The sequence below is a fragment of the Chelonoidis abingdonii genome, chromosome 21 (genome assembly GCF_003597395.2).
Source record: "Chelonoidis abingdonii isolate Lonesome George chromosome 21, CheloAbing_2.0, whole genome shotgun sequence".
NCBI lineage: Eukaryota > Metazoa > Chordata > Testudines > Testudinidae > Chelonoidis > Chelonoidis abingdonii.
This window is the reverse complement of record NC_133789.1, coordinates 5,682,128-5,708,053: the sequence shown is the minus strand read 5'-3', so window position 1 is coordinate 5,708,053 and position 25,926 is coordinate 5,682,128. Positions and strand designations below refer to the sequence as shown.

Below are 25,926 nucleotides of genomic sequence, written 5' to 3'. Positions count from 1 at the left end.
GTAAAGGTTGGCAGAGCGGTGAGCCCAGAGCCACGGGTTCTGTTCCTTGCTCTACTAAGACAGGCTACGTTGCTTAAGCCCAGATCAAAGGTATTTAGGCACCTATCGCCTGTTGGAATCAGTGGGAGTTACGCCCCTCTGAGGATCTGGGCCTCTCGGGGTCCAAGGTGAGCGTTCCTGCCTTGTGCAGAGGTTGCTGGTGGGGGTGGGGGTAGGCACCCCCAGAGGTTCCTTGTCATTGACTGATCTCTCCTGGGTTGTTTGCCACATGCTTTGGGCTCCTCAGCAGCGAACACAGGGCACAGACCATTTCAGGAGATGCTAACGTTCTCTCTCCACCACGGAAAGGGCGGGAGGATACAGCGGGCGCCCGCTGAGCTGGGCTTTAGCATCAGCCTGTTCCTGATCCCCTGGAAACTATGTGCCCAAAAGTAGATGTGTGGCCATGGCCCGCTGGGGGTTGAGATCCAGGACGTGCAAAGAGCTGTTTCCATGCCCGGCCCTGACTCAGAGCCCAGTGCAAGGACCATCCCTACTTTGGTCCCCAGCACTGCTTAAGGCAGCCCTGCCAGCTTCCCTAACTTCTGCCATTGCGAGCTCTTCAGGGCAGGGACCCGTTATTTTTTTGCAGTGTCCGTGCAGCACCCAGCATCCTGCTGCAAGCCTGGGGCTGGTAGATGCTGCAGTAATGTAAATAATAATAATATGGATCCTATGGCAGCTGGGGGGTGGGAACATCCCTGCCATGCCCCCTCCTGCTCCTGCTAAGATGGAACAGCACCCACGTACTTAAAGTGAGTGGAAGGGTTGGCGTTAAGGCACTGGCTGGCCTGTCCTCATCCCGGGATATTTAGATTTTGCAGGAAGCAGCAGGTGATCTCCCATCCCGGCCATACCACCAGCCCAGCTCCATCCAGTTTTCTCCTTCCGTGTCACGGGGAGCATCGCGGAGCTGGGAAAGACGTGGTGGTACAAACCCGGCCCTCTGCGAGGCAAAGAGCGAGTCGCTCGCTCAAGGGGGCGATGGAGGATGAATCTGTTGCTGCACCTGAATCTAGAGTCGGGGATTTGTCGTCTGGGCAGAGAGCCACCAAAGCGCCACACGCGGGAGGCAGAGCCCAGTCCAGCCCTGCCTAGGTCAGAGCTGGTTGCTGCAGGTTAGGGAAAGAGGCACCTGGCCAGGTTATTACCAGGATTGGAGCTCGTCCCTCTGCTGGGACCGGATTGTAATTACAGTAATTTTCTAAGCCTGCTCTGCACAATGAGTGTTTAATCAGGGCCTGACTGCCTGCATCTCCCAGCCCTCATCGCTCACTGGGAGGGCTCTTAAAGAGACAGGCCCCCCCCCCCCCACCTCCCCTTCAGCCAGTTGAACAGCTGTCCTGTAATTGGTAGACATATTTGAGTCTCCTGGCAGGCAGCAGGGTGCAGCGATTCTGCTGCAGTGCTGGCCTCTCTCCCCGCTGGCAGGAGGCCTCGTGATGCTCTAAGCGGGAGGCTGCAGCGCAGCAGGGCCCCAGAGGCTGTGAGGGGTGCAGGAGTCGGGCCTACCGATGAACTGATGCTTAACTTGGTAGCTGGTTTCCTTTGAAAAATCACCCACCCCGGTCTCTGCTGCTGGAGGCTGAGGAGACATCAGCCTGCATATGCAGGCAGCCCAGAACAGTCACTCTGAGGCAGGTGTGCATGGCCTCATTCAGCTCAGTGGGTGTTGACTCTGAAGCCTAATGGCAACGACTTTACATTTCTGTTAACACTTTCACTGCTGATCAGTGCTAGGCTTGGGGGTTGAGCAGGAGTGACTATCAACCCCACTGCAGGAGATGAGAGGAGCATCTGAGAGGGCAGCTGCCCTACAGAGCACCAGCTACTGTACAGAGGGCCTGATCCTGCTCTCACTGCAGCCTGGGAGTGGGGTGGGGTGCAGGGGAGAGACAGGAAAATGAAAGAGTAGTGATATATGGCAGACAGAATAGGGGCATGGGAAAGCAGGATTCCTGGGGTCTGTTGTCATCTCCCCACGTCCCTTCCCTTCTGTGTGCCACAGTTTATCTGTCTGTCCAAGGGTGTAATGGCCTTGGGCTGCACCAACAGAGAGCCTCAGGGGAGAGTGCCGAGGGAGGATGGAGGACGCTTACAAATCCATAGCCGTCACTATGGTAAGCCTACTTGTCTCATCCTAGGGCCTGCAAGGCCAGCACTCTCCAATCCCTGCTCCATCAGCACAGCCACCTCTTGGGTGCTAGGAGAATCTTCGTTAGCAGTAGAGGGCCTATGGCATGCAGCAATTCTGATTCCAGCAGTGACACCTCCACTGTTCAGCTGGTGTCTGCATGAGGACTAACTCCAGCCCTGCCCAAGGTGAAAGGTGGGCTCTGAGTGGCAGGGACCGAGACTCCTTCTCTTATCCTACCCTCTCAGCAGAAGACCTTTGTTGGGGGGCAAGGGGGACTTTATCAGCTGTGCACTCTGGGTGTCTGGACACGGGGGACGGGAGGCCCTGCTCCCTCCATCGCTAGCAGTGGGCGGGATGGGGGCCGGCAACATTCTCAGCGCTCAATCCTGGGGCTGGTGATTCCTCTGTACAGCCAGGGTTTGAGTTTAGGCACCAGCAGCTTCCCAGGCGGCAGGTTAAACGCCAGCATCAGAGGAGGCAGGTGGCTTAGTCTGGTGGAGGTAGCTGGCTCCAGGCTGTAATTCCGCTCAGTTAGTGCCAGGGGTTGGGGAGCTCCTCCATCTCGCAATTTGAGCTGGCTGGGTGGTACATGTGCTACAATTTGTTTGCACAGACTTGAGAGACAGCCAGGCCTCCTTCGGGGAGCTGGAAAGGATGAGCCTGGGTGGCTTCCAGCACTTGGATGGCTTCCAGGCAGAGAGGCTGGGTTGATGCCAGACTTTGGGGGAAGTCATCTCAAGAAGGCCTCAGGCACATGGCAGGAGAAGGGTTACCTTGAGCTGCTTTGCCTGCCTGTCACATACCTGCCCTCAGCTCAGTGGCAGGCAGCAAGCACGGACTAGGGCTCGGGAGCCAGGCCTGCCGTCTGCTGGACAGAAGCAGTTCGGTCCCAGCACAGCACCTGCCTGCGGCCCCGTCTCAGCTGGCTGATTCCACATGACTCCTCAGCTGCCCCGGCAGCCCTTCGCTTACTGGGGCTGCGGCGGGCGCAGGCCATGCCTTTACCCACCCCAGCGTCCATGCCCCTGGCAGCAGCAGCAAAATTACTTTCCCTATTAAAGAGACACACTCGGGCCAAGAGAAACTGACTGGAACAGAGGGTTGAGAGTTGGGGTCTAAATGATCCTCCCGCAGAAGCACCGCCAGCAGCAAAAAGCTGTTATGGAGGAGGGATGGGCTTGTTCCCCATTTCCTACACAGCTAATGCTCTGACTTTCAAAGGTGCTGAGCACCCACAACTCCCACCACCCAGAGTGGAAGCTGGGGGTTCCCGGTGGTTCTGCTAACCAGCGTTCAATACCTCTACAAGCCCTTCCCCGGTGAAAGGGAACAGAACCTGCACCTCCCTGTGATCAGAGCAGCAGCATCTAGCACATCAGCATTGTAAACAGCCTTCTGGAGCAGCACCGGAGCCCAGCTGTGCTCTGGAAAAGATCTCAGTGTTGTAACACCCCCCCTTTAATCCCCAGTAGCTGTCATCGCTGTGAAGCCCAAGTGCTCTCGGGTTAGTCTGACAACTCCACTCAGCCTGAGTCAGTTCTGCTTTGGTCAGGCCCAGCTGACAGTAGAGGGATTTTGTTCCCACCTTCCTTGGAAAAGTGAGAAGATTTGGGGTCCAGATTGATACATTTTCATGACACATTTGCAGCGCCTCTAGAAATAATTTTACCTGCCCCTGATATGCAGCCAGCGCTGGGGGTAGGCACTGTTTAAGCAGCAGCCAGGACTGACACACTGGAGAGCTTGCTCAAGTGGCTTTCCTCCTTCCCCATGGTCATTCTGTAGCGTTTCAGCCAGCAGTTTCCTGGGTTTGTGCCAGTAGGTAGGTGGAGCTGGTACTCTTAGCTGCAGACCCCACACCCCAGAATGTGACATATAGCAAGAGGACAGTGGGGAACTGCCTTTCAGGGACCAGATGCTAGCAGGGAGGGGATCTGCCCCAGTAAGGCATTTAGGAGACTGCACTGCAGTATGTTTATCCAGCGAGTTTGGTAAGCACGGTTGTTGCAGAGAGGAGTGAGAGCTGCTGCTTCCAATCCCGTGTTGAATGGAAAACCCCAGGGCAGACTCTGCTCCAGCAGAGGTCTCTGAGCAGGGCAGCCCATGCCAGAGCCAGCTGCATGGTGTGATTCTACAAGCCTGGCTTCAGCACCGATGCTACTCAGCCTCACAGGGGCTCGGCTCACCCATGAGTGCAGCCCACATGCATCTCGGTGCGTGTCTGCCCTGAGTTCCGCTGTCCCTGCACTTCAAGCCTCCGCTGACGGGGGAGAGCAGGGACAGCCCCCGTCTGGCATTTTGGCTGCATTGCCAACCCCACCGGCTCCTGGTTGGAAGTTTCTAGATAAGCACTGCAGGCACAGCTGGCTGCACAGCTGCACCATTTGGAACTGCGCTCTCATGAATATTAATGAGGCAGCCCCAACCAATCGGCAGAGCAACTTCCATTAGCGAGCATCTGTCAGGTTTTTTAAATGAACTTCTTCTGACATTTTAGATTTTCCTCTGTAGGCTTCATCCCCCTCCCTCCCCCCCAAAATCGTGCAAGGCAGAGAACACGCCCATGAGAAGGGCGGGGGGAAGGAAAAACCTCAACATAAGCACCTGGGGAAATCGACCGACATCCAACTTGGTTTTCACAGCCAGACCCTGCGACCACCAAATCCTGAGAGTCAATGAAAGTGAGCAAGGTATGGTGTAATCTACCCACCCGGTCACGGCAGGCTCTGCTGGCAGGCATCCTGCGGGAAACTGACTCCTGCCTTGCTGAGCAGCACGGGCTGCGTTCCTGCCTGCAGGGTGGCCCTCACCTTCTGCCAGCCCAGCCCGTGGTTCACCCTCCCCCTGCTGAGCTCTGGGCACAGAGGGGAGAGTTGGGCTACCGCAGAGCTTGGCCACCACCAGATGCCAGCTGAGCAGGCAGCCGCTCCGCTCTTCTCTATGGCCCCTGCTTGTTTTCAGCCCGCTGCCATGGCCCAAGGAAGGAGCACCAGAAAGGACATAACTGTGCTGAGGGAAGGAGCAAGGGCTGCTGTGCAGCAGTATATGGAGAGGGGCTGGCAGGATCAGTGCCAGCCTGCACAACTGTGTCCCTCCCGCTCCAAAGCCACATGCATGCACCCTAGAAACCAAGCCCCTCTGCTCCTCCACCACACCCCATTATTTTTTTTTCCCCTAACATGATCACTTTGTGATTAGACCTCCCTGCTCTGCCTGGGTCCCTCCTGGTCTCTTCCCCACCCTGCCAGACATAAAATCACCAGCACCCAGTGTCTCGTGCACTTCACATTTATTGCAGGCCAGAGCACCTCAGCTCTGCCTTCTGAGTCATGCCAATGCCAGAGGATGGGCTGGTGGAAAGGCCTGCGGAGCAGCAGAGTAAATGGACCCGACAGGCTGCAAGCCGGGGTCCTGGTGATAGCTGCAGTGTGGGATTGCCCATTCTTTACTAAGGGATTCTTTCTTTGGTTCTGCTCCCTCATGGTTGGCTACAGGGATCCCCACCCTTTGCCCTCTTCAGCTCCAGTTGGCTGTTAGGCTCGGGCAGGTTTGGGTTAGCCAAAAGGTCTGTTCTCCTGCAGGGAAGCCGAGCTTGAGGGGTGTCCCACACAAAAGAAGAGCACAACCAACCTTCTGACTTCAATGTCCCACAACACATTCCCCCAGCTCTACCGCAATGGAGGAATCAATCTTGCAATGTAGAAACCCCAGGGAAAGCTCACTGGCTCATTCCAGCTGCATGCAGCTTGCATGATGAGCTGGGCCAGGAGGACCCAGGTGTGGAGGACCCAACGTGTGAGTTTCTGGCTCAGTACAGCTGAGGGGAGGCCTCCCCACAGCAGCTGTTTAAATGTGGCTCTGGGCCATGCAAAGCCTACGTGGCCGTTGGTTTTTCAGAGCAGAATGCTACAAAGACTGAATTCTAGTTCTAGGAACGAGAATCCACTGGGTGTTGCTGGGACAACTGACTGATCTGCTGCTGGGCAAGGAGGGACAGCAGCTCAGCCCAGGGATCCAGACAACATCTTTCCAGGAGGATCTCTGCAATGATGAGCATCTGCCTCCATGACCCAGCTCCAAGGGGACAGAGGATCAAGCTAAGAGCAAGGGAGCTGGCTTTTGTTTCAAGCAGCCCCCATCCCCAATACTATCATTCCCCCCACAAGAGCATGCCACAGCCCTGAGGAGTAACAACCTTAGGTTCTGCTAAGCACTGGTTCCCTTTTTGTACAGCTCAGTTGTGTCTTCACCCAGCACCTGCCTCATAAGAGGACCGTCCAGAGGTGGCAGGAAGTGGTCACAAGCTGCTGGGAGTAGAGGGGCTGAGGCTGAAGACCACGTGCCATGCAGGGTCCCAATCCTGCACCAACAGGAGCCACTCAGCTGCCATCCTCGGCTCTCCGCAGAGCAAGAGCCGCTGCTCCCAGACAGGGTGTACAATATCCTTTGTGCTGCTTACTCCGTCTCCGGCTGCTCCGTAGGAGAATCCAGGCTATCCGAGTGGTTGTCTTCCATGCCGAAGCCGCTCCAGCGCGAAGGGGGTTTCAGGCAGCTCCGAACAGGGGGGCTTCCGAGACCAGCACAGCTATGAAGAGAAGGCACAAGAGAGTCGAGAAGGAAGAGGGGTTCCAGGCAAGATGCACAGCCCCAGCTCTCCCGAGCTACACACGCATCCTGCCCCACGTAACAGCCTGGAGCAATGAGCCACTGACAGAGGAGTTGCATGAGCACCTTGCTCGTGCCACCTTACCCTGGGCACCTGTGAGTGCTGGGGCCAAGCTGCCGGCAGCACTAGGACCTGAGTGCTCTGAAGCCTGGCCCCTGACCCCAGCAATCCTTGGAGGAGCAGCAGGGGGCTGGGAAAGTTGCCCTACTCCAGATCCACCTCTGCACCAGTGCTCCTGTGGAGCGGGGAGAGAGCAGCAGGCTGCTTCCTTTCAGCCACCTGCCCCCATCTGCCTGCAGCCTCTTCTCCGTGCTTCCACAGGAGCCTCTTCTGCAGCTGGCCCAAGGAGCAGTACAGGTGGAGCCAGCTCAGCCAGCCAGCTGCTCCCCTCCTCCAGCCTCACATGCCCCTGCACCACCACCCGCTTCCCGGCATCCTCATCCACCAAAAGCAGCACAGAGCCCTCTGCGAAGAGGGGAAGGGGAAGGGGAAGAGATGGGAGAATCCCTCCCTGCGGCCAGGACAGGAGTCACCAGGGAGGGGCTTAGAGCATTGGCAGCTGAGCCAGCGAAGTGTGTAGCCTGCCAAGCTGCCTGGATACCTACCCCTAAGCCCAGCTCACTGCGCCCATTCCAAACCCTTCCTTAAACCAGAAGGGCTTTCTTAAACCACGGGTCTCATGCTGGAGCCCACCCACGCCTCTTCTCCTGCTATTTAAAACCAGGAGAGAGACGCTGCACCGGGCATGATCTTCAGAGCCAGAAACGGACTCCCAGGTTAAAGGATCCAGCCGGAGGGGCACAAGGAATCTCTGCTAAACCTGGGCTGAGCCTACCCCAGGGTCTTCCTAACTGGCGTAGGGGGACCCAGCACCAATTAAAGCATTTGGTTAATTAGCAAGGGAACACACAAGCAATGCAACTGGGTTCATTTGCGTAGCAGCCTAGGACGACAATCCTGTCATGGCTCGATTCACCTCCCCTCCCTTTGGCCAGGGTGAGAAACACGTCTCCACTCCTCAGGGCTGCTGGTGCATAGGACCCAGTGGGCTTGGAGGGCAGCGGAATAAAAAGTATTCTCAGCACCTATGTCCCCTGGAGACAGGTGCCTTGAGGTCTTGCAAGAGGCTGCACCACAGCGCTTCTCTATTGAAAGGTTGCTCAGAGTTGAGGGGATGGGAGTGGCTCCCCCCACATCACACCGGAGGCTTAGAGAGATTCTACTGTAGGTGCCTGTGGCGTGAGATCTAGCACCCCAACCCAACTACTCCCCCTAGAGGAGAAGGGCAGCTGGCAGGCTGCAGAAACTGTCTCACTGAGTGATGGAAATTGGGACAAATCCTGAGCACAAGACACTTTTCCTGTTATAAGATCTATTGCTGTGGCCGGGGGGGGGGTGGTGGAAAACACACAGGAGCTTGTCTGGCAGTGTCCTTTCCCCTTCCAGGATTCCTCCCCTCTCAGAGGCTCCTAGTGTCACAACATCCTCTTCTCCAACAAGGAAGGTGGAGGTGACTCTCCCGGGCAGAACCACTTCAGCCACAAGGCAGCTTTTCCACTGGAGAATGACAATCATTCCTCACCCTTGCCAGTCTGAAATGCTCGGGACACAGTCTGGGTTTGCCGTGGGCCTACACCAGGCTGTGCGAGCCCAGCTGTGCGGTAGGAGAAAAGGCAAGGGAAGTGGGTATTAGTTGAGTCAGGTGGGGGCTCCAGGGAGTGTCAAGAAGGAAGCATATGCTTGTTTTGGTGCCCAAAGGGGAGCCGAGCCCTTCGGAACATGTGGCCCCATAACTCCAGACCGCGACACCTTTGCTACTGATGAAAGGATGCACGATGTGCCGGAGGCCCCTGGTGAGCACAGAGCAGCGATGGGACTCTGGACTGCTCCTTCCGAGCAGATGGCACACGACGTGGAGAAATCCTCCAAGCAGGCCGTGATGAGTCCTGGGGCGCTCAGGAGCCGGTAGGGGCTGGGGATCGTGTGAATTAAAGCCACGTCCCTATTTGGATGTGGTGTGTTCTTTGGGAGGATCGGACCAAGCCCATTAGACCCCACATGGTACAACAGCTGATGCAGTGGCTAAGTTGCGGTAAGGCCCATAGCCATGTTACGGGCTCTCTGGAGAGGCCACAGCCAGGTTCCAACCATTTTCCAGCTCTGGTCTAGCTAGCACGGATCAGCTGCAAGCATGGAAAGGGGCTTGGTTCTTAGCCTAGTTCCAGCTATCGCGCTCACTGCATTCAACCCACGAGTCCCTCAGCTTGCTCCCAGTACCTGCCATAGAGTTCTGCCCCCGCCACGAGCACAGGGCGGGTGTCTTCTTCCTGCACCCAGCCGCAGTTCGACATGGCGTAGCGGAGGATGGCGTCTGTGACGGTCAGGGGGCTCTGACCCTGCACGCACGCCTCGATCTCGGGCACCGACAGCTGGCTCTGCAGGAAGAGATGCAACTGGCTGTCTGACAGGAGGACCACGTTCTGCACGACCCTGGAGAGAGACAGGAAGCAAGGGGACAATGCAGAATGTGGTATAGCCCCCCAGGCCTGCATACCAGCCACAGGGGCTGGTAGACAGCAAGGGCAGGGGAGGATCCTGCTGAAGGTGGTAGTGAGCATTTTCATCCCCCCTCAACCCCACCACTCCAAAAGCCAGTATTACCCCCTCAGCTCAGGCTCCCTAGCGGGAACATTCTTCTCTGACCCCAGACAAACACCACCCTCAAGCCTGGAGGAATGGAGCCGGTAGGCAGCCTTCTTTCCTGCTGGGAAGCAGGGCTTTGGGGTGAAATAGCCCCTGACCCATTTCAGGCACCAAGCCAGCCGTGTGGGAGAGCTGCATCCCTTCCACTCACTTCTCCAGGAACTGCTGGAGCCCCTGTCTCCGTTTCTCAATGAACTCATCGGTGCTGCCTGCAAAGAAGGTGGATTTCCCTGGCAGCTCTGGGACAGGCCTGAGGGAACAGAGCAGAGGAAGGAAACAGCTCGGTATTCACAGACGGAACGAGGTGACGTGGGACAGACCTGGTGGGAGAAGCAGCTCGGAGCCGGCCTCATGCAAACAGCAAGAGCGCGTTTTCACCCACCGCCAACCTGGGGCAATCGTAGCAGTCCTGGGCCTGGGAACAGCCAGCTAGAGTGTTAGACACCCCTCCATCCTCTGCAAGCAAGAGACTGCCCAGGGAGGCCTTTGCTTTGGTGCTGGGCACTCGCTCACTCCACGTGACTGACCCCCGGTCACATTTACTAGAATTAGGATATTAGGAAACACTATTTCACTAGGAGGGTGGTGAAGCACTGGAATAGGTTCCCTAGGGAGGTGGTGGAATCTCTTTCCTTAGAGGTTTTTAAGGCCCGGCTTGACAAACCCCTGGCTGGGATGATTTAGTTGGGGTTGGTCCTGCTGTGAGCTTGGGATTGGACTAGAACCTCCTGAGGTCCCTTCCAACCCTGATATTCTATGAACCCAGCTCACCTGACTTAGAATCTGTGGGTGCAGCCAACCCTTTGGGCCAATTTCTATTGCCTCTGCTCTCTTCTGTCTATAATGCCTTATCCTACGGAGGGTCAGGATCCCCTTAGCACAGAGGTGTTGGGTAAGTTGGCATCTGGCACCAGGAAGGCGGAGGAGGAATTTCACACTCACACTAAGCCAGCGTTTTTCTGGAGCTGCTTCCTCAGCCACACGAACTCGCGGTACCGTCTGCGCACACACGAGGTCTTGGCAGTAAAGGCCTTGCTGTTGGTCTGTGAAACGAGACGCAGGAAGATGGGAAAGGTCAGAGGTGGCTCCCTGTAGGGGGGCACAGATCTCCCTTCAATGCCAGCTCATTCTTCCCATAAGGTCCTGCTGTCCTGAGCTTCAAGGGGAATGTTCTGATCTGAACCAGAACATGGTATTAAGTTGCAAGCGGAGAGTCCAAGCCAATCTTTTGAGGTCAGGAGGAGCAGCAGGACTTCACGTGCAAACGAGTGAGGGTGCGGCATGGTTTCATGGCCTGAACATGGAGCTGAGGGCCTGGAGCTGCTCTAATCATGGCCCCAACTTGCTGCTGGAACTTGCTCTGACACCAAGGGGCTAGGGATCATTTAATTCCCTAGATCAGGGTTCTCCGCCTTTTCCTTTGTGAGCCTAACATCCTATAAAAACTCCACAGCCCAGCTGTGCCACAACTGGTTTTCTGCATATAAAAGCCAGGGCCGGTGTTAGGGGATAGCAAACAGAGCAATTACCTGGAGACCCACATCACAGGGGGCCCTGCCAAGCTAAGTTGTTCAGGCTTCAGTTTCAGCCCTGGTCAGTAGGGTTCAGGGCCCCAGGCTTCAGCCCCATGCAGCGGGGCTCTGGCTTTCTGCCCTGGGTCCCAGTGAGTCTAATGCTGGCTCTGCTTGTGGCCCCCCAGGGGGTCCTGGGCCCCTGGTTGAGAACCACTGGTCTAGATAGGTGCTTGCAGAGAAGGGGGAGTGAGAGATGATGGAAAGATCAACTAGTTAAAGCACCGATAACCATACAGGACTAAGCAAGCTCTACACATCAGAATCCTGCCGGAGGGGTGGAGTGGACCATGCTGGGATTTGAACTGGTTGGAGTGCAGAGGCCCTGGGGCTCTGATTGTCCAGGACCCTGCACCATCTCAAACCACTGCCAAGAGATGCCAGATTGAGAGGTAGCGTTTTACACCCACTTTTCACTGGGGAGAGGCGACAGCGCGGTGCGGTGTCAGACTCAGCTCCATTCCTGCCGTCCCCCAGAGCCGCTCTGCACTTACATGGAGGAAGATTTTATAATCCACATAGGAATTCCAAGAGCCTTCATTCTGGAGCCGAGGGTCCTGAACACGCACCGTGGTCAGCTCCTGAGGGCAGAGAAATGTTGCCTAACTCCAAGTAGATGTTCACAGCAGCCCCATCCTATCCTGACTTCCTGTCACTCAGCTGTAACCCACAGCAGAGAACAGCTGGCAGCAAGGTCTACAAGTGGCAGGAACAGGCAAGCGGTGCTGCCTTGGAGAAGCTAGGTACCAGGAGCACCAGACTTTGAAGGGGAAGTGTCCCAGCCATACTCTGAGGTTCGTTCTACCTGGTGATTCCTCAAACTATAATCTTCCCACCCCATCCTACCCTTAAAGGCCCATGCTGCTGCAGCCATGCTAGGCAGACAGCTCCAGCCCTGATCACCCCTATAATCCCCATACCTGATCCTCTAAGGGCTTGGCTACACTGGAGAGTTGCAGCGCTGATGAAGGGGTTACAGCGCTGCAACTCACTCTGTGTACACATTTACAAAGCCCAGCCAGCGCTGCAACTCCCTGGCTGCAGCGCTGGCTGAACACGTGATCTGATTGGGGTGTAGCGATTCCAGCGCTGGTGATGCAGCGCTGCTCATCAGGTGTGGACACCAACAGCACTGTTATTGGCCTCCAGGGTATTAAGAGGTATCCCAGAATTCCTGTCTACAACAAACCGGAAGAATGGCTGAAGACAGGCTCTAAAAAACAAACACAGCTGCTCTTTGCTCCAGCAAGCAAGCGAGCCGGGGCAGGGAAATTGCTTTGGAATGTTCACGGCTGTTTGTTTGAGGACAGAGGGGAGTCCCTGTTGAGCAGCTGCTTATGTGATCTGAAGGCTATTTAGGAGTGCATAATTTGCATTTAGTGAATAAGAGAGGGGTGGGGAGGGAGTCCATTGGAGAAGCTGCTTATCTGGTCTGAAGCCTTTTTGCATTTAAGAGTGATTGAGAGAGGGGTGGGGGAAATGGCCAGAATTTGCAAGGCAGGGAGCTGTCAGCTCCAAAAATCCACTCTCTCTGTCTCCCCCACACTCCCTGTCACACTCCACCCCACCCCCCTCTTTTGAAAAGCACGTTGCAGCCACTTGAACGCTGGGATAGCTGCCAACAATGCACCACTCCCAACAGCACTGCAAATGCGGCCACACTGCAGCGCTGGTAGCTGTCAGTGTGGCCACACTGCAGCGCTGTTCCTACACAGCTGTACGACCACAGCTGTAACTCCCAGTGCTGCACATTTCCAAGTGTAGCCAAGCCCTAAAACTCTTCATGTTATTCCCTTGTGTACCAGTTAAGGGTTCTCTACCTCTTCCCACCCCCATGTGTAGCTCCAGCTTTGGTAGCGCTAACTTGCTCACCACTATGGTTTGATTTTTGGCTGAATTCAAAGGCTCCATATGTCCCCCAACCTGCCAGCCCCCAAAACATGGAACAGAAAACGGCAGAAACTCGGGAGAGCCTTACTTCTTGCTCTTGATTCTCCAACATCCTACAGCCAGAGCCCAGAGGGAAGCATCTGTCCAGATGAAAACAAACAGACCCTCAGTTAGATGGAGCAGATCTGACACAAAGCTAAAGGTGCCTGGACTAGTTACAGGCTCACATGTTCAGTTGGAGGTGATGCCTCCTCGCCCCATTCTAGAGTCACAGAATATCAATGTTGGAAGGGACCTCAGGAGGTCATCTAGTCCAACCCCCTGCTCAAAGCAGAACCAATCCCCAGACAGATTTTTACCCCAGTTCCCTAAATGGCCCCCTCAAGGATTGAACTCACAACCTTAGGTTTAGCAGGCCAATGTTCAAACCACTAAGCTATCCCTCCCCCAAACCTTCTTACCCTCCACACCAGGATACCCCATTTTCCCCCTGCTCAGTCCCACAGCTGTGTGCACCCTTATTCTGCTTCCCCCCCAATGCCAGGGTCCTCCATGTCCCCATCCCCTTCCCCCACCATTGTTACTTCTCTTCTGGCTGGGAGATTAGTCAGTCAGGGTGTCAACATGCTAAACCATTGGGAGGACAGGGAGAGCTGAGATAGGGTGGTGTTCTACCGAAAGGCGGTAATGGGTGCCATGCTCAGCCAGTTCTTTGATCTACAGCCTGTTTGCAGCGGTGCTTGAAGCTCTGCATCTGCTAAAGGGTTGACAAGGGCTCTGTACAGTCCCAATTTCCCCCCCACCCCAAATCAATACGGTTCCACCCATGGATGCCTAGAACCATGTGGAATTGATCAGACCCCACGTTCAGAAGTTGCCGTGTTACAGACAGAGGCCATCAGACTAAGCTAACAAAGGTGCTGATCTCCTGCAAAGGGAGTTCCCCCACCGTCACCAGAGTCCTGCATCGGAAAGGCTACAACTCAGGCCAGCTCTATACTACAGACCTACGTTGGCATCAACACCTCGCACAGGGGTATGAAAAATAAACAACCAGCGTGACGTAGTTATACCGACCTATCCCCCCGTGTGGGCAGCGCCATGGCAATGGGAGAGCTGCTACCACCTCTCAGGGAGACGGATTAACTGCACCAACAGACGCTCTCCCGCCAGCGGAGGAGCAGCTTCACTAAAGTGCTACAGCTGCACTGCTCTAGCACGGTACAGGAAGACAAGTGCTTAGAGAGGTTCAGGTAGGGTGACCAGATGTCCTGATTTTATAGGGACAGTCCCAATTTCTGGGTATTTTTGTTATATAGGCTTCTATTACCCCACCCCACTCCGTCCTGTCCCGTCTCGATTTTTCGCAGCACGATAGTAACAGAGGTCATTTTAAGCAAAAGCCCTTTCATAGGAAGGGTGACCCAGGATCTTTGGCCACGAAGGGCAGAGAGGACCCCTGCTTTTAAGGTCCAGTCCAAATGGCTTGTGTGGACTCTCTTACTTTACCTTGGAAAGGTGGAGGGTTGAGTCAGCATCACTAGATTTTCAGCCTGTGCCAGGGAGTATGTAGGATATTTCCCCTCCAAGATAACTGGTACTTCTGCCACCTAGTCTGCCTTTATGGCTAGGTTAAATAGCCAGAAAGAGCCTTCGTGCTGTGTGTTTGTACCGTGCCTAACACAATGGTGTCCCGGGTGTTGCAGTAACACGCAGCATGTAATAATTGGTGATCAGACAGGACATTAGTTCAGTTCTTCAAAAACCAAGAGAGATCAGTTGAAAGGACAGGTCAGTTCCACCCAGTTCTCGTACATTTGTGGCTGTTTCCCTGCAGGCAGAGAAATGTAAGCCTGTTTGGATTCATTAGGTCCTGGATGTGTGTGCACACAGGAGAATGGCTGAAGATGGTCTCACCTTTTGCTAGACCACAGAGGAAGTTATCTTCTTAAAACAGCTGTAACTTTCATTCACTCCCCATGCTGGGAACTTGACTGATTTTTGAAGTTCACCATAATAAAAACTCAACTCAGCCTAGCAAACATACGAACGGCCACACTGGGTCAGACCAAAGGTCCATCTAGCCCAGCGTCCTGCCTTCTAACAGTGGCCAGTGCCAGGTGCCCCAAGCGGAATGAACAGAACAGGGAATCATCAAGTGATCCATCCCCTATCGCCCATTCCCAGCTTCTTGCAAACAAAGGCTAGGGACACCATCTCTGCCCATCCTGGCTAATAGCCATTGATGGACCTATCCTCCATTAACTTATATAGTTCTTTTCTGAACCCTGTTATAGTCTTGGCCTTCACAACATCCTCTGGCAAGGAGTTCCACAGATTGACTGTGCATTGTGTGACGAAATACTTCCTTTTGTTTGTTTTAAACCTGCTGCCTGTTAATTTCATTTGGTGACCCCTAGTTCTTGTAATCACGCTGATGAGATTGTGGCAAAAAAAGGGGCAAACATAGATCCCATCTTCTGAAGGTTTACAGCTTCCTACCCCCAAGTTTTCAGTCTTATCACAATATATCTGCTTCAATTTCATGTTTTGCCAACATCAATGTAACCTCTGAGGAAGGATCACACTTTAATCAGATGCATCTGATGAAGTGGGTTTTATCCCCACGAAAGCTTATGCCCAAATAAATTTGTTAGTCTCTAAGGTGCCGCAAGGACTCCTCACTTTAACCTGGGTGGTAGAATCCAAAAAGCCAGCCTCCCAAGTTGTCTTGATAAGCTATACAGTGGAGGCAGTGTCATCTAGTGGTTAGAGCGAGAGACTGCACATCTATTTCCAGCTCTCCTGGTGCACTGACACACCTTGGGCAAGCCGCAGATTCCTTCCCCATTTGTAATTATATTCATCATTTGTGTTGTGGGAGCACAAAGGAGCCCATCAGAAATCAGACTCCATGGTGCTGTAAACACCAATAGCAACACCCATCTTCTTCCCAGTACAGGGTTAATTAATTTTTGTAAAGTACTTGGAAAGCCCTAAATAAGAGGTGCCAAAGGAGGCCCTGGTATTATTAGTCACCAAGCTTCAACAATTAAGTTACATAGCAGAGATATTAGCACATTACCATCACACAAACCACTTCCTTTGCTGCATCCCTCCAAGTTGTACTGGATGGCCTCAGTCGATTTGATGCACCATTAAATGCTTCTGACTTAAGCTGTCTGCAATACCTGTTCTGCAACATAATTAGCTTTCGCTCTCAATAGCTTGAAGAGAAACAGATAAAACAACAAATTGTGGCAACAGTCCAGCCAGTGGGACCCTGCAGATTTCAGAGATAAGGCTCTTAAACCAGTTCAGCTTGCTTTATATATTGCAGACACATCTGAGCCACTTATCGGGGCAGCTGGAGGGCTGAGCCTGCCCGGGGCATCCTGGCTTCACCTCTTCCAGCTGGATTGTTTGTAGACGGTTTTGAGGGATGGATTTATGGCTTTGTATGCAGTGTTGTTGCAGCCATGTTGGTCCCAGAATATTAGCGAGACAGGGTGGGTGAAGTAATACCTTCTGTTGGACCAGTTTCTGTTGGTAAGAGACACAAGAGGTCTGGGAAGTGTACTCAGTGTCACAGCTAAATACAAGGTGCAACAGATTATTTAGCATAGGTAGTTAGCACATATTTCAAGAGACCATGCAAGGTGAAGTGACCCATTTTCACCTCTCCTGTCATAGGGAGAGAAATCCAGGATACCCACCTTGAAGGTGTTAAGGTGTGTATGGGAATATCTTTTCTTGAGCCAACTTCTGTTGATGAGAGAAAGACACCAACCAAGGACGCTCCGCCAGAGAAGTAGAGCACATTCTGCAATGTGCCACTCCAATGCCCTGAACCTGCTTCAATACAGAAATAAAACTCACTCCAACTACCCATCCCTGTCTGTCACCCACCACCCCGCACTGGAACCCTATGCTTAATGGGAACCACATCTACAACAAAAATGCCTCCTGAATCCTTCTTCTGGCCTTCAAAACACCACCCTAACCTCTCTACGATCATCATCAGAAGCAAGCTCCCCACAGACTAGTGCACACCAACTCAAAGCAGGACCAGGTCTTGCCAGAACAGCAGATGCAAAACCTGTAGACATATCTCCACTGTTATGATGATCAACACACCTTGCAAGATCCCTGGATCTCACACATGCCTCTCACAACATGTGGGGTACCACCCGCAGTACACCAAATGCCCCAACAACAACTAGGTGCGTGAACCAAGAATCACTATGCTCTCGAATGAACTTGCCCAGAAAAAAAAAGAAAATCATACAAGACTAAAACACCATATCAATCAGGGTTGGCTCCAGCGTTTTTGCTGCCCCAAGCAGCGGGGGGGAGCCGCCATCAGCGGCAGCTCTGCTGCACCGCTTCATTCTTCGGCAGCAATTCAGCGGCTGGTCCTTCCCTCCAAGAGGGACTGAGGGACCTGCTGCCGAAGGGCCGGATGTGCCGCCTCTTTCTGTTGACCACCCCAAGCACCTGCTTGCCGCGCTGGTGCCTGGAGCCGGCCCTGGTATAAATTGTGGGTGAACACTTTCCACACAGTGATCACTCCATATCTGACCTCTCAGTCCTCATCCTCAAAGGAAACCTGCACAGCACTCTCAAAAGATGAGCCTGGGCGCTTAAATTCATTACTTTGCTAGATACGAAAAATCATGGACTGAATAGCCACTGGATTTATGGCTGTTTATACCAATCTCTAAAATCCACTATCCCGGCCCCCTGCTTCTTCTGGAGAGGTGTTAGGCCACTTCACCATGAAAATTCCCTTGAAATGTGTTAACTACTTACTCTAAACCAGTGGTCCCCAACCTTTTCCGTGGGGCAGGTGCCGGATGACTAGCTGCCAAGGACCGTGGCTGCTGGACAAACAGCTGCCGAAATGCCGCCGTGAAGCAGCAACGTCAAGAGGCGTCGCCACCGAAATTTGGTGGTATTTCAGCGGTAGCGCTTCTTGACGTTGCCACTTCTCAGCGGCATTTCGGCGGCTGCTTGTCCAGCGGCCAGTAGGCAGGTGCACATGGATGCCCCAGTGGGCGCCATGGCACCCACGGGCACCACATTGGGGATCCCTGCTCTAATCTGCTCTATCTTGTATTCAGTTGTGACACTGAGTACCTTTCGCTGGCCTGAAGAGCTCTGTGCAAGGGAATGTCTACGCTGGCACTTTGTCAGCAAAACTTTTGTCGTTCAGAGGTGTTAAAAAAACACAAACCACAGGCCCCCCCCCCCCCCAACACAAATTTTACCAACGAAAAGCGCTGGTGTGAACAGCAGTTTATTGGCAGGAGTGCTCTCCTGCTGACAAAGCCACTGCCGCTCGTGGGGGGTAGAATTTTTTTGTCCGCAGGAGAGCTCTCTCCTGCTGACAAACAGCAGCCACGCTGCGCGGCTTTGAGTGGCAAGGCTGTAACGGCACAGCTGTGTCACTAGAAGGTGTGTAGTGTACCCATACCCTAAGCTGGAAAACTCTTTCACCAACAGAAGCTGGTCCAATAAAAGATGTCACCTCACCCCCGCACCCTTTGCGATTTGTGTCAGGCTACCAAAGCAGAAAGTTCTCCTCACACAGGAGAAGTCCCCTTCCACCTATTCCCTTCCGCCTTACCAGGCTCTTTCCACTTAGGCCCCTAAATAAGGGCCAGATTTCCAGAAATGCTCAGCACCTAGATACTACAATGGGAGCTGCTGGGTGCAAAGTATGTCTGGAAATACAGCCCCAATTTTGAGTGCTGGCCATTTGAACAAACAAGGTGCTGCATCCACAGGTCTCCCCCGAGGGAGAGGATGAGAGACAGAACAGACCACACATGAGAGATGTTAGTCAATGCAGTAATGGAAGGTGCCCAGATACTATGGTGAGGAGGAACAAATCAAAACAGATTAGAACCAGCCCCAGATGGCGCATCCCCTGTGTTCTCTCTCCTCCTCAGAGATGCTTGGTTAACACTCTTGCACACAAAGTAGTTTAAAAGCATCAGCCCTCTTCTCATAATCTCATAAAGCCAGAAGGGACCATCATGATCATCTAGTCTGATCTCCTGTTGGCTTAGCTAGGTTAGAAACACACACGAGGGGAAGAGGAGAATCAAAATGTGCCTAATGGAACGGCACAGAATTGGAAGGAAGAATTCAATTTTCCAGCAACTGAATGGCCCAAATCAGCCAGGAGCCTGAGAAATAAGAGTGAGTGAAGATCAAGACAGATTATTTAGGACTTGTCTACACGGGAGGCGATTTCTGATCGACTCCATATGCTGGTACTATCTGAGTCAGCAATGGATTAAGCTCTGATTCAGAATACAGCGGTCTTATTCTGCAGGGGTTCTCAACAAATTTTGCGGCTGTGACAATTTTTCCTAAAATACTTAATTAACTTTAGGAAAAACAAATGAATATGCACATGTACATGTCTAAATCATTGTAATTCATTTATGTAGATTGACTTGGGGGGGGGGGCGCAGACAAAATAACCTACAATTGTCTCTATTCTTTACTTGACCTAAACAGAACAGAAACACAAATAAGGTGCTTTGCATGTTTTGCTTTTTTGGTTGATTTTTTTTTTCTTTAGACTTGCTAGCTAATAAGTCTGCTACTGTGAAAAGTGATATTTGTTAAAATTACTTTTCACAACAGACGTACTCAGCTCCGGGCAAGCTACTGGACAAATTAAGCCCTGGATGGGGAGGGAGTTGCAGTGGCAATTGGGGGTCTGGATGAAGGGCTGGAGGAGGCAGCAGGGGTCAGGCTGATAGTGGGGGATGAGCCTGGGGCCAGAGCATGAAGCCCTGTGGCTTAGGGATTGAGCCCAGCACCACATAGCCAAAGCCCGTCACCCACCACCCCAGGGATGAAGCCTGAGTCCCACTGCTCCCAGGAGGGTAGAGAACTCCCACTGATCACCTGCTCCTACAATGTTTGTGGGGCTCCAGAAGGGGGCAGGGACCAGCCCTTGCTGGCTTTGTCCCCCCTCCACGCCTGCCCATCACCACCCAGGAGGCTGTGGCCACGCGAAAAGCCCCTGATGGCTGCATTAGAGAAACTCTAGTTTAGATGGCATAGAAACCAGTTTTTGCTGCAACTGAGTTTAAAGAGACGGATTCAACCTAAGAATGCTTAGAAACGTGCTTTTTACAAAATCTAGCACTTCTTAAATTAGAAGTAAATTTTTAATACCCAATTTGTCACTCTGCTCTTTATTGTTTGGTGGTTTTCTGGAGGTGGGGGGAGTTAAGGGGCGCATTTGTCGCCTTGGACAAGGAAAATAAATGAAATAGGTTTCACTTTTGTTTGGAGCCAGTTTCACTTTAAGGTTCCCAGTGCTGCAAAGTTTCGGTCTCAGACACTGCCATCACATTTTTATATGTTTAAAGACAACCTACAAAAAAAAGTTTGGTTACATCTTTGAGTCATGTCTCTATTCAATGTTGCACCGGACACACTTAAATCTATTTAAACAAAGTTCAAATTGGATTATCTTAACTCGGTTTATGTAGATTTACCTTAATTTGATTCCTTGCCATCTTTAATTTGGATTAAACAGAGGTGCCAAATCGTGTGATATTTGGGATTTTTCCCTTAAAGTCCCAGCTCCTGGAGTCATGTGACAGAGTTTCAACTTTAATTTTTTTTTTTTTTTAAAAAGTTCCTAGCCCTCATGATTGTGGAAAAAATGCTTTAAAATGTGACCCTTACAGATACAAAAAAAACAGAAGCCAAATGAAAAACCCAACATTTATTCTCTTTAAATCTCATGATTTTTAACCTGGTCTCATGACTGACTCATGATTTTTAAACAATTGTGGTTGGCAATGCTGATTAAGGGTGTCCTTACTAGGTTTAGCTAAATCAGTATTTAAACTGATTTAAAATTCAACTAGTGCAGCCTTGAATATAGGCTAGGCCTTAGTTTTGTTGTGAAGTATAGAAGAAGTCAGGTGCATCCCTCTGAAAAATTTAAAAGTGGCTTATTTGCCTTAAAAATAAGGAACACTGGTTTGTCTTTTGCTGGAGAACTTCTAGTTGACTCAAATATCTCCTTGGGGGCTCTCATCCTCTTCTTCCTCGTTAATTGACAGGATGTGCTTTCCTCCCAAGTGTTTGTTGAGTAAATGTTTCAAAATCCTTGGGGTTTTTTAAACCGTCTGAATAAATATTCCACCACCGGCACTCTCTCTTCCTCCATACCACATACAGGCGTTGGCCTCATCCGTTTAGAAATTCCCACCAGTTATATTGGTTAGTTGTGCAGCTAACCTGGTGCTGCCCCAGCGTCATTTAGTCAGGTCTCAATTCCCACATTAACTGGGATACCAAGACTCCAGTCAGCACAGAGACTTCCAGGTTAAGAGCTAGATAAGACCTAGATTTTCAAGGAAAATCTTCTGGGTTGACTTCGCATGAAAAGAAGGGAATAAGTCCAATTGCATTCCTCCTTGTGCAGGTCACCTTTAGATGAAGCTATTTTGCACAGGATTCTCTTTTAAACTGTGTAGGTTTCAAAGACCGACTTTACTCTTCTTTGACTCTCCTGTCTGGTGAAGTAACCTCAAACTGCTGCATCCATCTAGATATCCAGGGCCATAACTTACAGGGCTCAACACCTACAATTGGGACTAGATTTTCAGAAGAGCTCAGCTCTCATTTAAGCACTGAAACTAAGGTCCAGGCTTTCAGAAGTGCTAATTCTGACTGACTGAAACTCTCATTGTAGGTGCATTGAAATGAGAGGTTTACCATTGACTTCAGTGGGATTTCACCCATATTTCCAACAGGGTCGGCAACCAACATAGTGAGCTTTTTTAGAATCCACCCTCAGACCTGCACCATACAAAACCCCATAACTTATGCTTTTAAAAAAAAAGTTACTATAATACTGTCCTTTTCTACATATATTTGCAGTTGAGGTGGAGGAGAACTGAGGAGGCGGTTTCTATCTGAAAGCATTATATATCTCTTATTATTTCAGTGCAACATCCAGGACTCCAACTAACCCGGCTATCCTGTTTAGCAGGCTGACATTTTAACAATAAAAGGTAACCTGCCAGCCCTGGTAGACTTATCGCCTGGCAATGCTATTGGCAGGGAAGTAGCTGGGGCCCATGGAGGAGGTTTCATAGGCAAAGCCAAGCAGTTATTCCCTATTAGTCAGAATAGGAGTGATGACAATAAGTTGAATTGGTACAGTAACACAGTGTCTCTAACTGGCCTCATTTCTATTTGTGTGGCTTGGGTTCTATTTATATACACTGCCTGTCCTACACCCAGAGAGGCCCGTGGGCAGTCTCAGCCCTGAGCTGACCTGCTGTGGGGCAGGGTGGGGGCTACATTCCAGGCAAGCTGTAGAATTTGAGAGATGCCCCTGCCCACCTTTAGAATGAGAAAAATCCCCCCCCTCACACTTTGAATATGGTGGTTCCCTCCCCTACTCAGACCCCCTCTCTCCCCCCTGCCACGCACTTTGGACATGGTTCCTCCCCCCCTCCACTTTTGACATGGTTCCCTCCCTTCCCCAATGCTCTCCCCCCACTCTTTGGACATGGTTCCCACCCCTCCCTGATGCCCCCCTCCCCACAATGCACTTTGGACTTTGAGCAGGGGGTTGGACTAGATGATCTCTTGAGGTCCCTTCCAACTCTAATAATCTATGATTCTCCCCTCCCCAATCCCACCCCCCTTTGGGCATGGTTCCTTCCCCAATGCCCCCTCTCCCCCCACTGCACTTTGGACATGGTTTCTCCCCAACCCTTCCCCACCTCCACTTTGGACATGGTTCTCTCCCCTCCCCAATACCCCCTCCCCCCACTCTTTGGACATGGGTCCCTCCCCTCCCCAATGGTCCCTCCTCCCCACTTTTTGGACATGGGTCCCTCCCCTCCCCAATGGCCCCTCCTCCCGACTTTTTGGACATGGGTCCTTCCCCTCCCCAATGCCCCCTCCCCCCACTCTTTGGACATGGGTCCCTCCCCTCCCCAATGCCCCCTCCCCACACTCTTTGGACATGGGTCCCTCCCCGACCCATTTCCGTCCTCTTACCCCAACTCCACATTTTGGACGCGGTTCCCTCCCCCACACCAGCGCCCCCCAACACTCGCCCCCCACCCTTTGGAGACCGCCCCCCTACCCCGAATCCTCACCTCTTCCCGCAGGGCAGGTGTCTCCGGTGTCGGCGCGGCCCCTTTAAGAGGCGAGGGGCTGAGCTCCCGTTCCCTTATAGCAGAGCTCACGGGCTCCTTCCGGTGGAACCCAGGGGCAGGATGGGAGACGTAGTTCCAGTCCTAGGCAGGACTCCACCTCCCCCCGCCCTGTAGGAGGAGAAAAACAAAGAAAGAAACAGAGTAGGATGAGAATGAGGAAGAATAGGATGAGGAAAAGGAAAGAACGAACACAGTGACAAAGGGGACAAGAAAGAAAGAGGCTGGTGCAGACAAAAAAGAGGCTAAGAAGACATAGGGAAGAGAAGCAAGAAAGAAAGGAGGGAAGGTCAAGGAGAGAGAGAGAGAGATGGAAAAAAGAGAGCATAGGCGAGACTGGGGTATGGGTGGGTTGGAAGGAGGTCCTCATACTGAGGAAGAGGCAGAATCTGACCTATGCACCTATTTGTGGAGGTCACCTGGTGCCCTGTGTGTACAACAGCTTCACACAAGGACAAGGTGGATGAGGTAAGATCTTTTTGTTGGACCAACATCAGTTGGGAAGAGAGACAAGCTTTGGAGCACACAGAGGCAACAGCTATGTCAGTGGGGAAAGCTCTCCCATCAACATAGTGCTGTCTACAAAGCGGGTTACAGTCAGGAAAGGAAAGCAAAGCAAAAAGAACAGGAGGACTTGTGGCACCTTAGAGACTAACAAATTTATTTCAGCATGAGCTTTCATGTACTACACCCAAGCAACTCCTTCAAAAGATGGACCTGGGAGCTGAAATTCATAATTTTGCTAGATACTAAAAATTATGGACTGAATAGGAACACTGGATTCAGGGGTGGCTCCAGGCACCAGCATGCCAAGTGCATGCCTGGGGCAGCAGGCCAGGGGGGAGCTCTGCTGGTCGCCGTGAGGGCAGCAGGCAGGTTGTCTTCGGCGGCATGCCTGCAGAGAGTCCTCTAGTCCCGCGGCTTCAGCGGACTTCCCGCAGGCGTGCAGCCGAACGCGTGGGACCGGGGACCTCCCGCAAACTGCCGAAGGCAGCCTGCCTGCCGTGCTTGGGGCGGCAAAATACCTAGAGCCGCCCCTGACTGCATTTATTCCTTATTACAACACTCTAAACCCACTTAAACCCTGCCCACCTTTTTCCTTTCCACCCGGACTGGAGAGGTGTTAACAAAGGCCACTTCACTGTGAATGGTCCCTTGAAGTATCTATTCCACTCTGTACTCTGAGTACATTTCCCAGGCCTGAAGAAGAGCACTCCCGAGCTTGAAAGTTTGTCTCTTTCACCAACTATCTTGTCTCTCTAAACTGCTGGGACCAACATGGCTACAACAACACTGCATATCACAAGAGGACAGCAGCCCTTTCAGCCTTCCCCACCCCTATGGATATAGGTTGTGTAGCAAACTCCCATTCTTTTGTCATGATGATTAGGTGGGAATCTCAGCTTTCATTTAAAACAAAAGTAAAAAAAAAAAAAGTAAATTCCTAGCCCTCATGGCTTCAGAGAAAAGCTTGAAAATGTAATGTGGGTGAACCCTAAAGGCTCAGAAAACAAAACTACAGGGCTTAAAGTGAGAGGAACAAAAAGGAGCTCCCTCCCTTTTCCTTGACTTGGTCAACCAGTCCTCCTGCACCTCACACGTGGTTGGTGCCATGACCTCTTTCTTTCCTGTTTCAGTATGCTTTATTAACCAGTAAAAACAACCCACTGAAACAGCATCCCAGTGAACCCAAGAAGCGAAGTGTTGAAGACAGGATGCTCCTGGTGTGTTTGGTTCAGGATATAAAAAGGGACTGGATATTTAAATAGGCGTCAAGGATATGCAGTGTCATAATTAATTACTATGCAATTTTTTGAAGGGATATTAAACCTTATGCTTCAGCTAAATCAATCTCTAACTATTAGAAATTAGGATGAGATCTATATAAGGGGAAGACAATCCAATAACTGCCTGCTGGATGATTCTTACACCTTTCTCTGAAGCACCTTGTACCAGCCACTGTCAGAGACAGAAATGTGGACTAGATAGGCCTGGGGTCTGATCCACTCTGCAGATTCCTGTATTCCTAGGGCTCATGCTTTCACACTATTCTTCCTAACCATGAAGGTAGAAATTTCTTTTTTTAATGAAATCTGAGTTTCTCCTAATCACCTGCCTCCTGGAGCTAAATCTTTAACAAAATCTCCTGAGGTCCACCCTGATCTCTAATAGTTAAGAGCTTGGCTTGAATCCTGAAATATTCCTTTGAAATTTTTTTGTGGCCGTTAATTTTGACCACATGCTATTTAAACAGGGAAGAGTTGGCAACACAGTGTGCATTGTGGGCGGGCTCTTGTGCTGCACTGCCTTGCTCGGGTCACGTTTGTTGTGCAAGGTCACGTGGCGTAACCGCAGCCCCATGTTGTGTTGTACTCCCAAGGCTTCTCCAAGCCCCGCCCCAGACTACCACGCCCAGCAGGCAGCGCGGCGAGAGGGTGCGTCAGCCGCGACGCTTCGCCGCAGGGCCTGCCGGGAGCTATAGTCCACGGGGAACTTCACATCCCATAGTGCCGCGGGGGGCGGGGGGTCGCCGCGCAGGCGCAGTGCGCTCGGCGGGTACAGGGGGTTGCTGGGCTCTTTTGTTTGGCGGAGGGCGGATCGCGAGCGGCCAGGCCTGTGGCGCGGCGCCGACGGTAACGGTTCCCCGCCGACCTCCACCGCCTCAGCTCGGCTCGGCCGCCGCAGCGCGTGGCCCCCGCCCCC

The 25,926-nt window shown here is 52.2% G+C and overlaps 1 protein-coding gene across 4 annotated transcripts; it reads right to left on the bottom strand.

The window, feature by feature from the left end:
- Positions 1-5,448: 5,448 nt before the first annotated feature.
- Positions 5,449-23,271, bottom strand: SNX11 (sorting nexin 11). 4 transcript variants are annotated; one of them, XM_032791430.2, is made up of 8 exons: positions 16,723-16,836; positions 16,092-16,549; positions 13,095-13,146; positions 11,611-11,697; positions 10,488-10,588; positions 9,697-9,795; positions 9,120-9,332; positions 5,449-6,761 (listed from the first exon to the last, which is right to left on the bottom strand). In XM_032791430.2, the coding sequence occupies exons 3-8, from the start codon at positions 13,116-13,118 to the stop codon at positions 6,632-6,634; spliced, it is 654 nt and encodes a 217-aa protein (XP_032647321.1). In that variant the 5' UTR covers positions 13,119-13,146; positions 16,092-16,549; positions 16,723-16,836; the 3' UTR covers positions 5,449-6,631. The 4 variants fall into 4 exon arrangements, with proteins under 4 accessions (XP_032647321.1, XP_032647320.1, XP_032647319.1 ...); XM_032791429.1 differs by lacking the exons at positions 16,092-16,549; positions 16,723-16,836 and adding an exon at positions 23,167-23,271; XM_032791428.2 differs by lacking the exons at positions 16,092-16,549; positions 16,723-16,836 and adding an exon at positions 14,516-14,771.
- Positions 23,272-25,926: the final 2,655 nt, after the last annotated feature.